The 14,279-nt window shown below is 43.3% G+C and overlaps 1 protein-coding gene across 11 annotated transcripts in view; it reads left to right on the top strand.

The window, feature by feature from the left end:
- Positions 1–14,279, top strand: part of SAMSN1 (SAM domain, SH3 domain and nuclear localization signals 1) — a 204,674-nt gene that overhangs the window by 171,032 nt on the left and 19,363 nt on the right. For all 11 annotated transcript variants that reach the window (XM_068270528.1, XM_068270527.1, XM_068270526.1 and 8 more), the window contains one exon: positions 10,881–10,952. In XM_068270528.1, coding sequence (XP_068126629.1) covers positions 10,881–10,952 — 72 coding nt within the window. The remainder of the gene's footprint in view (positions 1–10,880; positions 10,953–14,279) is intronic.

The following is a 14,279-nucleotide window of genomic DNA, read 5'->3' as shown; positions in this document are numbered from 1 at the left end:
AGCAGTGTCTTACAGCACGGTTAAATTATAGGACCTAAACTATTTCGCAGGAGAGAAGGAAAACACAGAGAAACCCACCCTGTATGCATTCAGTGATAGCAGCCTGTCTAATTCTCCCATATCTGCTAGTAATCAGCCACTGCAATTTGAGCTGTCATCTCTGTCTGAACTGTATCGTGGTGTGACGTTCCAGTCAGGCTATAAGTAAACGCTGGTGTTTAACCCTTTCTGTGCTCCCAGCAAACCAGGAAGTAACTACACCACAGCATCTCTGTAGGAGGTCTATAAGCTGTATGTAACGATTGTGGAATTATCTTCGTGATCAGCGCACAAGGCGTGCGCTGACACGGCGGAAATCCTCCACAAGTGTATGAAAGGAGAGAACCCAGCTTTGGTGCAAAGCACCAGTAGAGGGAAATTCCCACCAGCAGGTAGAGCTGTGGAGTGCAGAGGAGCAAGCCTCTGTACTGCCACAGATGCCAGATGGGAATTGTCTGAATTGCAACCGAGCAGGGCAAGATAGCCCTTAAAGAGAGAGAGCACAGCGACAGGGTGAATGTGTGTTCATCAATCTAGTCGCCAACCCGCGACGATGAACGCGCAACCGTGAAGATCAGGTGGGAAAGCAATTGCAAGAGATAGCGATTGCTAATAGCGACACAAGACTGAATAAGCACAGAAAAGGGATGTATGTATGTCCACCAATCTTTTTGCCAACCTGCGACGGTGAACACACAACAGAGGAAATCAAGTGAGAATGCAATCGCAAGAGATGAGAATGAGCACAGGGACAGAATGTATGTGTGTGCACCAATCTAGTCTCCAACCCGCGACATTGCACACACAACAGCAGAAACAGAGTAGGAACGCAATCGCGAGAGAGGCGATTGCCAGAGGTGACACAAGACTAAGCAGAGGTAAACCCAGGAGCAGAGCAAAGGCACAGTAAATCATACAATGAGAATGATAAGGAAAATAACAAACGCTAACTAAACGCAAACACCGCACTCATTCGCAACAGCGAACGCGTTAACAGCGCGGTCTCCGCACGTTAAGCGCAACAGAGACAAGCACGCCACCCTAACTAACCACCGACACACAAACATGAAACAGATAACGCGAGCGCTTGCTTAACGGTTACCTCACCGAGCCTACCGCAAGCGTTCGTATCAGACAAGACAGACAGATGGACGGACAACAGGAGCATGAGAGATACGATCCACCGCTCTTCCGCCAGAGCGAGTGGGATCCGGGTTCAGGAACAGGATAGGAAAGATCCACTGCTCTTCCGCCAGAGCAAGTGTGAACCAAGTAGGGAAACAGAGTTAGCAGGATCCACTGATCTTTCTGCCAGAGCAAATGCGATCCAAGTAAAGCAACAGAGCTTAGCAGGATCCACTGCTCTTTCCGCCAGAGCGAGTGTGATCCAAGTATAGAAACAGAGTTAGCAGGATCCACGGCTCTTTCCGCCAAAGCGAGTGCGATCCAGGTACAGCAAGATGAGGTAGCCAGTAGCAATCGCTGCTCCGGCTTACCCTCCAAGAATACAGATCAGAAGGATCCACAGCCGCTACCGCTAGAGGCTAGTGCGATCCAAACAGACGAACAGAAGGAGCTACCAGTAGCAACCGCTGCTCTGGTTAGCACCCCCAGACAGACAGAACAGGCAATACAAATAATACAACCTGACTGAACTAGAGGGGTGTCTAATACAGCCCCAGAATACTCTAAGATAACTTTAGCAATCCAACAGGGAAGGCTGACACTCCAGGAGTGTGTTAACAAACCATTATGACCAGCAAAGGATTGTGGGAGAAGAAGGCTTTTATACGGCCAGCCCTCAAAGGAGACAGCTGGGCAATTTGCATGTATGCAAATCCCTCAGCAAAGCAACTCTGAAAGTTGCAAGATGAAGCCAGGTCTCTTTTCCAGAGACCTGCATCCCTCAGACATAAGGAATGGTCAAACAGCTGTCTGCCTGTGCAGCCAGCTGAGCGGATCATTACACTGTAACAAGGAAATAATTTTCTGTAAAGTTTATTATGCTGTTGCTTATATTTTACAGCAGAGAGGAAGCTCTGGGTTTGGGTCCTCTTCATGCAAAAACGACAGTGTACGTATTTCTAGTTTATCATTTAGCGATCCGCTGTGACAGATTGCTAAATAACATAGTGGAGGAGCTGTACAAGAGAGACAATGGTAATGATAACAGTGGTCTCAACTGAGGACTATCTTGCATGTTTACCAGGATTTAGGGTTAGGGTTGCTGTAGAGCTCCATACTGAAACTCTTACAGGGTGCACTGCTTGCACAAGGCTGTGGATACGGAATACCATTGTCCTGAGCAAGTAGCTTAGTGCCGTGTTTCTCAATATTATTATAGCATGTACTATGGTAATTACTTAGATAGCCAAGTACCTGCTACTGTGGGTAAACATCATCTCAAGAACTACCCCTAAATATCTGTTAGGAGTGCTCCATAATTGTTTATACATGCTGTGCATGATTTCCTTCATGCTTTTAACTATGAATAATTGTACACGTTTACCTGTATACAATTTATCATTTCTTTAAGTCTCAAAACTTTGATGGGTAGACTAAGAGAAGATGAAGTACTCCCTGGGCCCTAAGAAAGAAGCCCCTGGGCTCAAATAAAGTACTCCATGGGGCCAAATGTAGTACCCCCGAGCCCTAATGAAGAATCCACTGCACCCTAATGAAGTACTCCCTGGGCCCTAATGAAGTACTCCTTGGGCCCTCAATAAAGTGCCCCCTAGGTCATTATGAAGTACCCCATGGGCCCTAATGAAGCACTCCCTGGAGCCTTATGACGTACCCCCTGGGTCCTAATGACGAACCCTCTGGGACCTAATGAAGTACTCCCTTGGCCCTAATGTAGTACCCCCTGGACTCTAATGAAGTACTCTCTGTGCAAAAATATCTGTTAGGAGTGCTCGATAATTATGTATAAATGCTTTTAATTATAAATCTACAGGTTTACCTGTATTTAATTTACAATTTCTTTAAGTCTCAAAACTTTAATGGGTAGACTAAGAGGATTTTAAATACTCCCTGGGCCCTAATGAAGAACCCCCTGGGCTATATAATGAAGTACTCCCTGGGCCCCAATGTAGTACCACCGGGCTCTAATGAAGAATCCAATGGGCCCTAATGAAGTACTCCCTGGGCCCCCAGTGAAGTGCCCCCTGGGCCTAATGCTGAACCCTCTGGGCCGTAATGAAGTACTCCCTGTGCCCCAATGAAGTACCCCCTAGGCCCCCTGCAGTGCTTGTACAATGTGTTAAAAAGCTAGTGCTTAGTGGATACATTGATGACATTATATAGCTTGGGATCTCAATGCAGGCATAGGCAGGTCTGTTAAGGACACTGATATAGGAACAGCAGGGACAGACAGTCATGGAAGGCACACCTGAGGGCTTCTTCTGAGCCAGATATAAGAATAATACAAAACAGTATGCAGTGTGCACACCTCCCTGCATGTCAATGACAAGATCAAAGTGTCTATTAAAACAGAAATGCCATCCTATCTCCGGTGATATTCCAGCTAAAGATAAACAACTCATCCCTATTCATCATCAACACCACAGTAAGAGTCTAATCTGTGCCTTTTCAAGATGCTCACAGCTGTAGTTATCTTAAAAACAGATTGAAGGTGTATATCGCTTCTTAATGCTAATGTATTTTAAGTAGTTGTCATTAAGTTTACCAGGACTTCCTATTGTCAGTGTAAACCATAACTTACCTAGCACTGTACATACCAGACGCTAGGAGACTGTTAGATGGCGAAACCACCGTTTATTTACATTGCACAGCGCTGCGATGTACGGCAGTGCTGTACTGGGGACGGCCGTGTCACTCGACTGTCCCCTAGAGAGGCTCAGATCGCGATCCCTTCTCATAAGCTGATGCCTATGAGAAGGGATCGCCCTGATTGGCTGGCGGTGGGAGGGAGGGGGGGGGGGGGGAAGAAACATAGATACATTTATTAGAAAAACAACAAATAAAAAAATAAACAAACATGCCAGTAGGGATCAGAGCCCACCAACAGAGCATTCTGTTGATGGTCAGAAAAGGGGGGGGGGGATTACGTATGTGCTAAGCAGTATGGCTCTACAGTGAGCTCTGAGGCCCCATTCACACTTGAGCGTTTTGCCGGCGATTTCAGCAAAACGCTCAACCACTAGCGCTTTTGAAAGTGCTAGTGTAATAAAACTCTATGGGCCCGTTCCTACTTGGGTAATTTGCGCTAATCGCCGCAAATCGCCCAAAATCGTGAAATTCAAACGCGTAGCCTGCACCATTTCCAGGCGATTTCCCGGCGATTGCGTTTCAGTGCTATAGAAGCGCTAAACGCGATCGCGGACAAATCACGGAGAATTCACACCCTCAAAACGCCAGCAAAAATGGATGGCGTTTTGCGCTTCTAAGTGTGAATGGGGCCTTAAAGCGGTAGAGCCCTAATTTGTAAAAAAATCGCCTGGTCAAGGGGGGGGGGGGGCGGGGGTTTGGGGTGTAAGCCTTTGGTCCTGAAGTGCTTAAATGATTATTTTTTATTATTTATACATCACCAACACCTTCCACAGTGCCGTACAGAGTATATATTATTATTATTATTATTGATTTATAAAGCGGCAGAAATATGACATTACAGAGTTTAGGATCTGATGTCACTGAAGGCATAAGCAGGTCTGTTCAGGAGGATAACCAATATGGAAACCAGCTGGGAACAGAAAAACAGCACAAGACAAACCGTTCATTTCATCCAAAAAACGTTTAATCTGTACTTTTTCAAATGTTCTGACAAAGTACCAGTTGTCTTAAAAACAGATCGTAGGTGCATTTCACTTCTTAGCGCTAATGTTTTTAAGTGGTTGTCATTAACTTCACCGAGACTTCCTGTTGTTAGTGTAACACATAACTCACATACAGTAAAACTGTTTGTACATATTTTTTTCCATGAGAGCAAGAAACAGTTCTAAAGCAGAACATAAAGTTAAACAAAGTTACAGGAAAAGTTTTGATCCTTGATGGTTACCGGTAACCTCCAAGTCTCTGTGAATGAGAGAGACCAGGAGCCCAAGAGTGCAGTGTCGTTAGACAGAGGGATGTAAGCACACATGTATAAGTATTATACTCACAAGGGAGGGATGCAAAACTTGCAACCACCATTCCACCCTACGGAAATATAACCGACCCCCTTAGTGTCCCAGGTCTGTTGGCGCAAATGCTGGTCAGTCGCTCTCCTGGATTAGTTGTGAGGACTAAAGGTCCTCATGACTAAAAAAAACCCTATGGGGTACGGACTATGCCCTTGATGATTTATGATACTACTAGATGTTATAAGAAGCATAATTTCTTACCTTCTCAGAAGGACAAACCATTATTTAATGGAAAAACTAATGTTTATTCATGCACGGTAGACAGTGCGTTTCGCAGGTCTTGGCCCCGCTTCCTCAGGTCAATACAAGTGCCTTTTTAGGATTTTCAGGCGCTCACATTCATGACCAAAAGTTCTACAGGCACTTGTATTGACCTGAGGAAGCGGGCCAAGACCCATGAAACGCGTTGTCTACCATGCATGAATAAACATTAGTTTTTCCATTAAATAATGGTTTGTCCTTTTGAGAAGGTAATTACGCTTCTCATGTATACAACATCTAGTAGAATCATATCATCAAGGGCGTCTCCACCAGTGTTTTTTATAAAGTTACAGGAAACATGAAGGATTGTGCATGGAGTCATTGATGCCTCCCCTTTTACTGAATTCCAGTACATTTTAGCCGGCAACCTCCTTTATTATCCAGTCCTCAGTATGCTGTGTGTCTATGGAAGGAGACAATGATGAATCCCCCTTGTGGCAGCAGGAACGCAACTGATCAGGACAGCGGCGCCGCACGTTAGTTATGCTCGCGTTGCTTCGAGACAGTAACGCATGCAGTCTATGAAAAATATGCCACACGTTACTGTTAACATGCTCATTTAGCGGTACCGCATAGCATGCATGTGTTATATGCTGCAACCTGCTATACCGCAACACTCCCGCCTCACTGTGAACGTCGCATAGGTAGTGCATTGCAGTGCGGTAAGCTGCATTACAAAGCACCCATTACACCACACTGCAATGCACCACTGTGAAAGTGGCCTGAAGCCGAACCTCATATCCTTGTAAGTTCTAATCCTAAGGAAAAATTATTTGGGAGGCACTCTGCTTATTGTTATTTGCGGGGGAGCTCTGCATAGTTGTTTTTTAAGGGGTAATCTGCATAATTGTTCTTTAGGGGCACACTGCTAATTGTTATATGTGGAGTATTATGTATAACTGTTTTTTGGTTTTTTTTTTTGGGGGGGGGGGGGGGTTATTTGGGGTTGCATGCATCAAAACTGAGTAAGTTGTTCAGAGGGGATACCATGCCTAGCGTTAAGCCGAGAGATACTGTGCTTAATTTTTTATTTATGGGTACAATGGCGTCAATTCATCAAGCATTACCGAATTTGGTAATGCGGAAAACAGCTGATTTTACCAAGCACTTAAGAAAGTGTCAATTAATCAAAGCTGTTACCACATGAAAAGCAGTGAGGTAAATTACCGACTTGTGCGGTAAACACCTCAACAAATGTCAGTAAGTGTCATCAAGGTAACAGCATGCGGTGATACACAGTTCCATTACCGACAGTTCTCTTCTGTCGGTATCAGTGCGGGACTCAAACAACTCACAGAAGCATAGACGATTACCTATGACAGACAGGAGCAGAGGCTAATAGAAACAGCCCGTCTCCTGAAAGTCCAGATTATTGGACCCGTAGGCTTCTCCAGCAGGTCTAACTTTTCTACCCCCAGGCAGCCAGCAGAGAGATTACGGAACAAAAGAGGCTTCCCCTGCCTCCCTTCGGCAGTTTAACCTCTTAGGCTCCTGTTTGAAGATGTGGAGGAGCTAGCGGGCAAATCATCTAAGCCCGGCATGTGTAATATCGCCTGGAAGTTCATCTAAGCTGTGCTAATTAAATAAAATGCTACGAAAGACTAATGGACAGATTCAAAGCGAGCAGAGGCAGTATAACAAACAGTATAACAAAACATGTACATCTATAGGGATGTCGGGATGCCTCTTTTGCAATGCTGGCTCTGCACACAGACTCTTCTGCTGTTGCCTACAATGGGCTTCGGTAAATTACCAAACTTCTACCGCACCTGTGAAAATATTGATGAATTAGCACACAAAAGTCTAAAATACCGAATGCAATGTTTTCCCAACTAGTTTTTTTGTTGAATTGACGCCAATGCCTGTAATAATTTTATTTGGGAATCAATCAACCTAATTATGTCTATTATTAGAATTTGCCTGCCCTTCACTACTATCTGCCTGCCTTTGCTATGTGCTATCTGCATCTGCCTATTGGTATTGGATGCATATTGTTGTAATTTGCTAATGGTTCAATAATGTCTGCATTGTGTTATCATTGATATCTGGCTGTCACCGAGATTATCTGCATATCACTGGAATTTGCCTGAATATGGCATTGACTTTTTTAGGTTATTTTAAGTTATACTGTGTACAGTATTTGGCTCCACCATTATTCTGTTGTGACTAGTCCCTCTTTTAACCAGTGCACTGCAAAGTACATTACAATTGTGCATATTATATGGCACATTGTGTATTTCACGGAGTAATGCTTCAAGATCAGTCCAAGAATGCTGATCGGTCACCAAAATCTATGTTTGAATTCGTTATTCCATAGCCCGTCCTCCCCAACAGTCTCAGGATCCATGAACTGGCCCTTTGTTTAAAAGAGTCTGAGGACACCTGGTCTAAGGACTAATTTTGTTTCACTCACCGCTCCTGGGGTTCCAGTGGAGGTCTCTGGTCGGTCCACAAATGTGTATTTGAACTATGAATGTTTTTTCACAAAAGGCATTTGCATGTTCTCTGAAGCATAATTAGTTCCATACCTTTATTTTGTCTCTGTGAGGTCCCATTTCTTGGATACTCTCATTTCCTTCCCATTGCTGAGTTAATGGAACTATCTAACTCTCTGAACCTGCCGCTCTCCCGCCTGTCAAGTGGTGTAGGAACCTACATAGCAGTCATAGTAACTGTTATGGGGCACTATACCCAGAGGGGCCACAAGCCAGGCCAGCTTCTCACCTGCCCAATTCTAGAGTGTGCTTTCCAACATTCTTCCCTCCTTTATAGAGCCTGTTGCCCACCACTCCAGCTCTCTCCATTACAGTGATAGAACCACACATTGTGCAGATGGCAGACAGCCTCATAATAGCATACAGAAGCGTACAGCATGCTGTCACATGATCGGAAGGTTGCCAGCTTTTTCACTAGTTGCTCAGTGTCTAAGGTACCAATCATGTTGATCAGCACTTCCTAGATCACTAAGTAGCAATGTAGGTATTAGGACAAAACAGAGGGGCCAGGAAGAATAAAAAACACCAAAAACTGTTTAAATTGGGAGGAAGTGGTGGACTTACCACCCCATTGAAGACTCCAATTGTCTAATTCAGGCAAATTTTATTGTATGTTTCACAAAACAGTGTGACGCGTTTCAAAGGTATTTTACCCACTTCTTCGGGCAATTAACAGGAGTAACTGATTACAAGCTCTTAGCAGGCACAGACGCCTCTGTTGGCCACTTTTAAAGTGAAGAACACTATTTGCTTTAATGAGCAGCAGAAGGGTTTTGGGATTAGACAATGGTCTGTCTTATTTGGCACAGGTTCTCTGTAACAAAGCAGGTTTTGGGACAGTGGCTCTTTGAGTACAGCAGACTTTCAGCAGGACTCAGGGAGAGTTTGCACCACACCACCGGAACTAATGGCAGACATAAAGCCGTAGGATGACTCTTCATACCTCAGAATGCATATTGCAAGTTCATTGGAAATGTCTACACTCTCCCTATCAGCACTGTTTCTACTAATAACTTCAATGTAGTCATTTGACTCTTTATATGGAAAATTTGCAGCAGTCATTTTTATTTGTATATCATTTAAGACTTGATTGTTCTTGCAAACCACTCATGAGGAAAGATATGGACGTTTGACTAAAGCCTGCTACACAGTTTCAATTATGATTGGCCAATCACTGACCAATTTTACCACCTCGGTGTAGTATGAGGGTCAACAGATAATGCATATTATGAGCAAATGGCACAGGTAACCTCTCATACTACATACAGGTGGTAAAATTGGTCAGTGATTGGCCAATCATAATTGAAAGTATGTACCAAGGACATTTGAGGTGAAAATAAACTGATGAAATAAACAATAGTATCTATCCTCCTCCTCCTAAACATGACTTTTTTTTTTAGATATCCCACTGCTTCATTTTACATTTAAATCTAATTTTTAAGTTTCTACTGTTTCATTGTCTCTTCTCAATGGCACCTTCATTGAAGTATGCCAGAGCTCAAATCTATGAAATTATTGACTTTTTTTTTATATTTTTCCTGCTCACAGAAGCAATTAGGACAAAACAGAGGGGCCAGGAAGAATAAAAAACACCAAAAACTGTTTAAATTGGGAGGAAGTGGTGGACTTACCACCCCATTGAAGACTCCAATTGTCTAATTCAGGCAAATTTTATTGTATGTTTCACAAAACAGTGTGACGCGTTTCAAAGGTATTTTACCCACTTCTTCGGGCAATTAACAGGAGTAACTGATTACAAGCTCTTAGCAGGCACAGACGCCTCTGTTGGCCACTTTTAAAGTGAAGAACACTATTTGCTTTAATGAGCAGCAGAAGGGTTTTGGGATTAGACAATGGTCTGTCTTATTTGGCACAGGTTCTCTGTAACAAAGCAGGTTTTGGGACAGTGGCTCTTTGAGTACAGCAGACTTTCAGCAGGACTCAGGGAGAGTTTGCACCACACCACCGGAACTAATGGCAGACATAAAGCCGTAGGATGACTCTTCATACCTCAGAATGCATATTGCAAGTTCATTGGAAATGTCTACACTCTCCCTATCAGCACTGTTTCTACTAATAACTTCAATGTAGTCATTTGACTCTTTATATGGAAAATTTGCAGCAGTCATTTTTATTTGTATATCATTTAAGACTTGATTGTTCTTGCAAACCACTCATGAGGAAAGATATGGACGTTTGACTAAAGCCTGCTACACAGTTTCAATTATGATTGGCCAATCACTGACCAATTTTACCACCTCGGTGTAGTATGAGGGTCAACAGATAATGCATATTATGAGCAAATGGCACAGGTAACCTCTCATACTACATATAGGTGGTAAAATTGGTCAGTGATTGGCCAATCATAATTGAAAGTATGTACCAAGGACATTTGAGGTGAAAATAAACTGATGAAATAAACAATAGTATCTATCCTCCTCCTTCTAAACATGACTTTTTTTTTTAGATATCCCACTGCTTCATTTTACATTTAAATCTAATTTTTAAGTTTCTACTGTTTCATTGTCTCTTCTCAATGGCACCTTCATTGAAGTATGCCAGAGCTCAAATCTATGAAATTATTGACATTTTTTTTTATATTTTTCCTGCTCACAGAAGCAATTTACTGATAGAAAAGTGTTTTATGGCTGTAATTACTTATCAGTGAGGGTTATGCCATTGTCCGACCCAGTCCCGACCCGGACAGATACTGTCACTTGCATACCTGATTTTTAACTTCTTCAGGCATAGAAAGAAAAAAAGGAACAGAGCATAGTCATTTGTGTGCTTGACCGCCACCATCCATCTCATCATGTCACATGTCACCTCGGTTGTCCTTTAAGTCTGGATGAAAAGTACAATATACACACATTACATCACCCTGTGATTGTCAATCAGTTTGTACTGGTCTTGGCTTATTCTTTTCTTTTCATTTTTTTTTCAGCGTACAAGCAGTTTGGGGACTTTTGATCGTTTTAGAAAGCCTTCCATTTCCAAACCTGAAGACTTGAATGAGGTCAGTATACAAAATATTGGATTTCCCAACTACAACTTCATAGCACATATAGTTAGATTGATTGAAAAAAGACATCCGGCCATCAAGTTCAACCTGGAACAAAAAACTCTCACATATCCCAGTTAATCCAGGGGAAGGCAAAACACCTTTAAGCTGGCCATACACTAGGCCGATTCCCGGCCGATCGACAGCAGTTTCGATCACTGGGATCAAATCTGCTGTCAAATCTGTAACAATAACGCTAAATTTCGAACTATTTCGTCCCAAAATAGATCGGTCCCGTCGATCGCTCCGTGCGGGAAATTACCGTCGATCGCCTGCGGGTAGGGAGCGCGTCGCTAGCGGCGTTCGAGTGCCCGACGACCGACGCAATACAGCTGCAATACACTACCTGCTCCGCCGGCGCGACTTCCCAGGTCTCCGCTGTCTTCTTCTCCGTGCTGGTCTCCGGGTCTGGCAGGCTTCACTTCTTCTTGTCCCGGCAGGAAGTTTAAACAGTAGAGGGCCCTCTACTGTTTAAACTTCCCCCAGACAGGAAGAAGTGAAGCCTGCCGGACACGGAGACCAGACCAGAGCGGAGAAGAAGACAGCGGAGACCTGGGGAGTTGCGCCGGCGCAGCAGGTAATGTATGCAGGGGGGGGGGCTGCAGCAGCACCACCACAGATTGTGAACAGGCTAAAATCGATTCACAATCTGTTTGCAGTAAAGGCAGCCATACGATCCCTCTCTGATCAGATTTGATCAGAGAGGGATCTATCTGTTGGCCGAATCTGATGGCAAATCGACCAGTGTATGGCTACCTTTACAGTCTTAAAAGGATTCCAGATGACAATCAGATAAATCCATGGATCAACTCTGCCGGGAATTACCTAGTTATTATAGCTGTGGATGTTCTTTAATGCAAGGAAGGCATGCAAGCCCCCTTTAAATGCAGATATAGAGTTTGCAATAATTAACTCCCTGAGGTAAGATATTGCGGAATTTAACCATTCTTACTGTAAAGAACCCTTTTTTTAAATTGAAGGCCTTTTTTCTCCATACGCAGATCATGTCCTCTTGCCAATTGTAAAAGCCTAGGGACAAAAAGCTCATCTACCAAGCTTTTGTATTGCCCTCTGATGTATTTATACATGTTTATCAGGTCACCTCTCAGTCATCTTTTTTTCCTAGCTAAATAAGCCCAGTTTGTCCAACTTTTTTTGGTAAGTGAGATCTTCCATCGCTCTCATTAACTTAGTTGCCCATATTTATATCCGCTCTAGAAGGTCAATGTCCTTTCTAAAGTGTTGTGCCCAAAACTGTATCCCAAACTTCAGATGTGGCCTCACAAGTGATTTATACAGACGGAGTAGTATACTACCATCACAGGATTTTATTTTCCTTTTTATGTATCCCAGAATTTTATATGCTTTAGCTATCACTGCTTGGGATTGTATATGGTTACTTAATTAATTATCAACCATTATTCCCAAGTCCTTCTCCAAGTCTGATGTTCCACTTCCCAGCTGTATGCCATTCACTGTATATACTCGAGTATAAGTCTAGAAATGTAGGTCTAATTCACTTTATAAAACTATAGGGTTTGACTTATACACGAGTCACAGGCAACATTGAGCACACTGAGGTATGTTTGTACTAATAGTAACATTCCCATTTGCAGCAATTTACCCAGCGGTAAGTGATAATTTGATGAAAGGAAATGCCAAGAAAACACAGGTGTGAAAGTCCTGGACACAGCAATTAACAAGGAAAGGGGAAGGGAGGAAATACTGGGCTGCGTAAAAGGGAGTGAATAATTGCAGCACTTGGGGGCCTGGAGGAGGTATTGGCTGCAGTTAGGGGACAGGATGGGTTAATGGCTGCAATACGGTTTACAGTGCAGTCATTAACCCCTCCTGAGCCCCAAGTGCAGCCATTAACTTTGCTGGGCAGACTTATACTTGAGTCAATAAAAAAATTCCAGCTTTAGAGAGTTGAATATTGGAGTCGACTTATACACGAGATCAACTTTTATTCGAGTATATACAGTATTTTATATGGTACTCTACTGCTGGTTCATCCAAGGTGCACGACTTTACATTTACCAACATTAAATGTCATTTGCCATGTGCCTGCTCATATGGCCATATTGTCAGGATCCTGTTTTAATATGTTAGTATCCTGCTTTGTGTTGATAATTCTGCATACTTTTGTATCAGTTGTGAAGATGGCTACATTATTCTATATTCTGTCTGTATTAAATCATTATTAAATACATTTAAAAGAATTGGACTTAGCACTGACCCTTGGGGGGACCCTGCATATATTCAAAGAACAACTAAACTAGCTTTAAAATGTCGAGGAGATCCATCACACATGGACAATCAATGCAACTTGGTGGATGTGGTCCGCAGTACAGATACATGCATAGATTAGTACACTGGGGAGGCGTACATTTGAAATGACTGCAGCTAAATTTTGGCACAGGGTGAAGCCAAAGGATGGCTCACGCTGCTGCAGGCAAACTCCTGGGTGGCATTAATGCTATTTCCCCTCCGTGTTGTTGTAAAGTAGTCATCAAATGAATAACGCCGCACTGTGAGGCTGGTTTTACACTTGAAATGTGTGTTTGCAGTGCGATGCCCCGACCCACCGCTCAGCACCGGTTAAAAAGGGTAACCTTATGCAGGGGCCTAAATGTGACATTTGGGTGAACACAACGTGAAAGCAGCTGATTAAACACAACAGTGTGAAACAATCATCTCAGCTCAGTGTACTCTTTAAAAGGAACCCAAAGTGAGAGTTATGTGGAGGCTGCCATATTTATTACCTTACATTGATGAACAATACCAGTTGTCTGGCAGCCCTGATGATCTCTTTGGCATCAGTAGTGTCTGATTCACACACTTGAAACAAGCATGCAGCAAATCTAGTCAGATTTTTATCAGAGACATCTGATCTCCATGCTTGTTTAGGGTCTGAGGCAGAGGATGAGCAGGAGCGTCAGAAAGTGAGCATTGTTTAAAAGGAAAATAAATATATCAGCCTCCATATGGGTTCCCTTTCAAGCTCAGCATTTGCAGTTCCATCAGAAACACTTGATGAGCACCCCTAAAGCATAATGGAGCAGCAACCTTCAGGAAACAGGTTCTCTGTTACAGCACTTCAATTCACCTGTGAAAAGCGATGGAGGAAATACTGCAGTGGTCCTTTAGCTTTGGAGGACAACCTCTAAGCCAGGGGTCCCCAAACATTTTGGGTCGAGGGCCGGGTCAACAAACTTCAGACTGCTGGGGGGGCGGCCGCGGAGTATACATAAAATGACGTAGAAGTCTTTGCGGGCCAGA

Source organism: Hyperolius riggenbachi, chromosome 2 (assembly GCF_040937935.1).
Source record: "Hyperolius riggenbachi isolate aHypRig1 chromosome 2, aHypRig1.pri, whole genome shotgun sequence".
Classification (NCBI taxonomy): domain Eukaryota; kingdom Metazoa; phylum Chordata; class Amphibia; order Anura; family Hyperoliidae; genus Hyperolius; species Hyperolius riggenbachi.
This window is presented reverse-complemented; position numbering and strand designations above follow the sequence as displayed.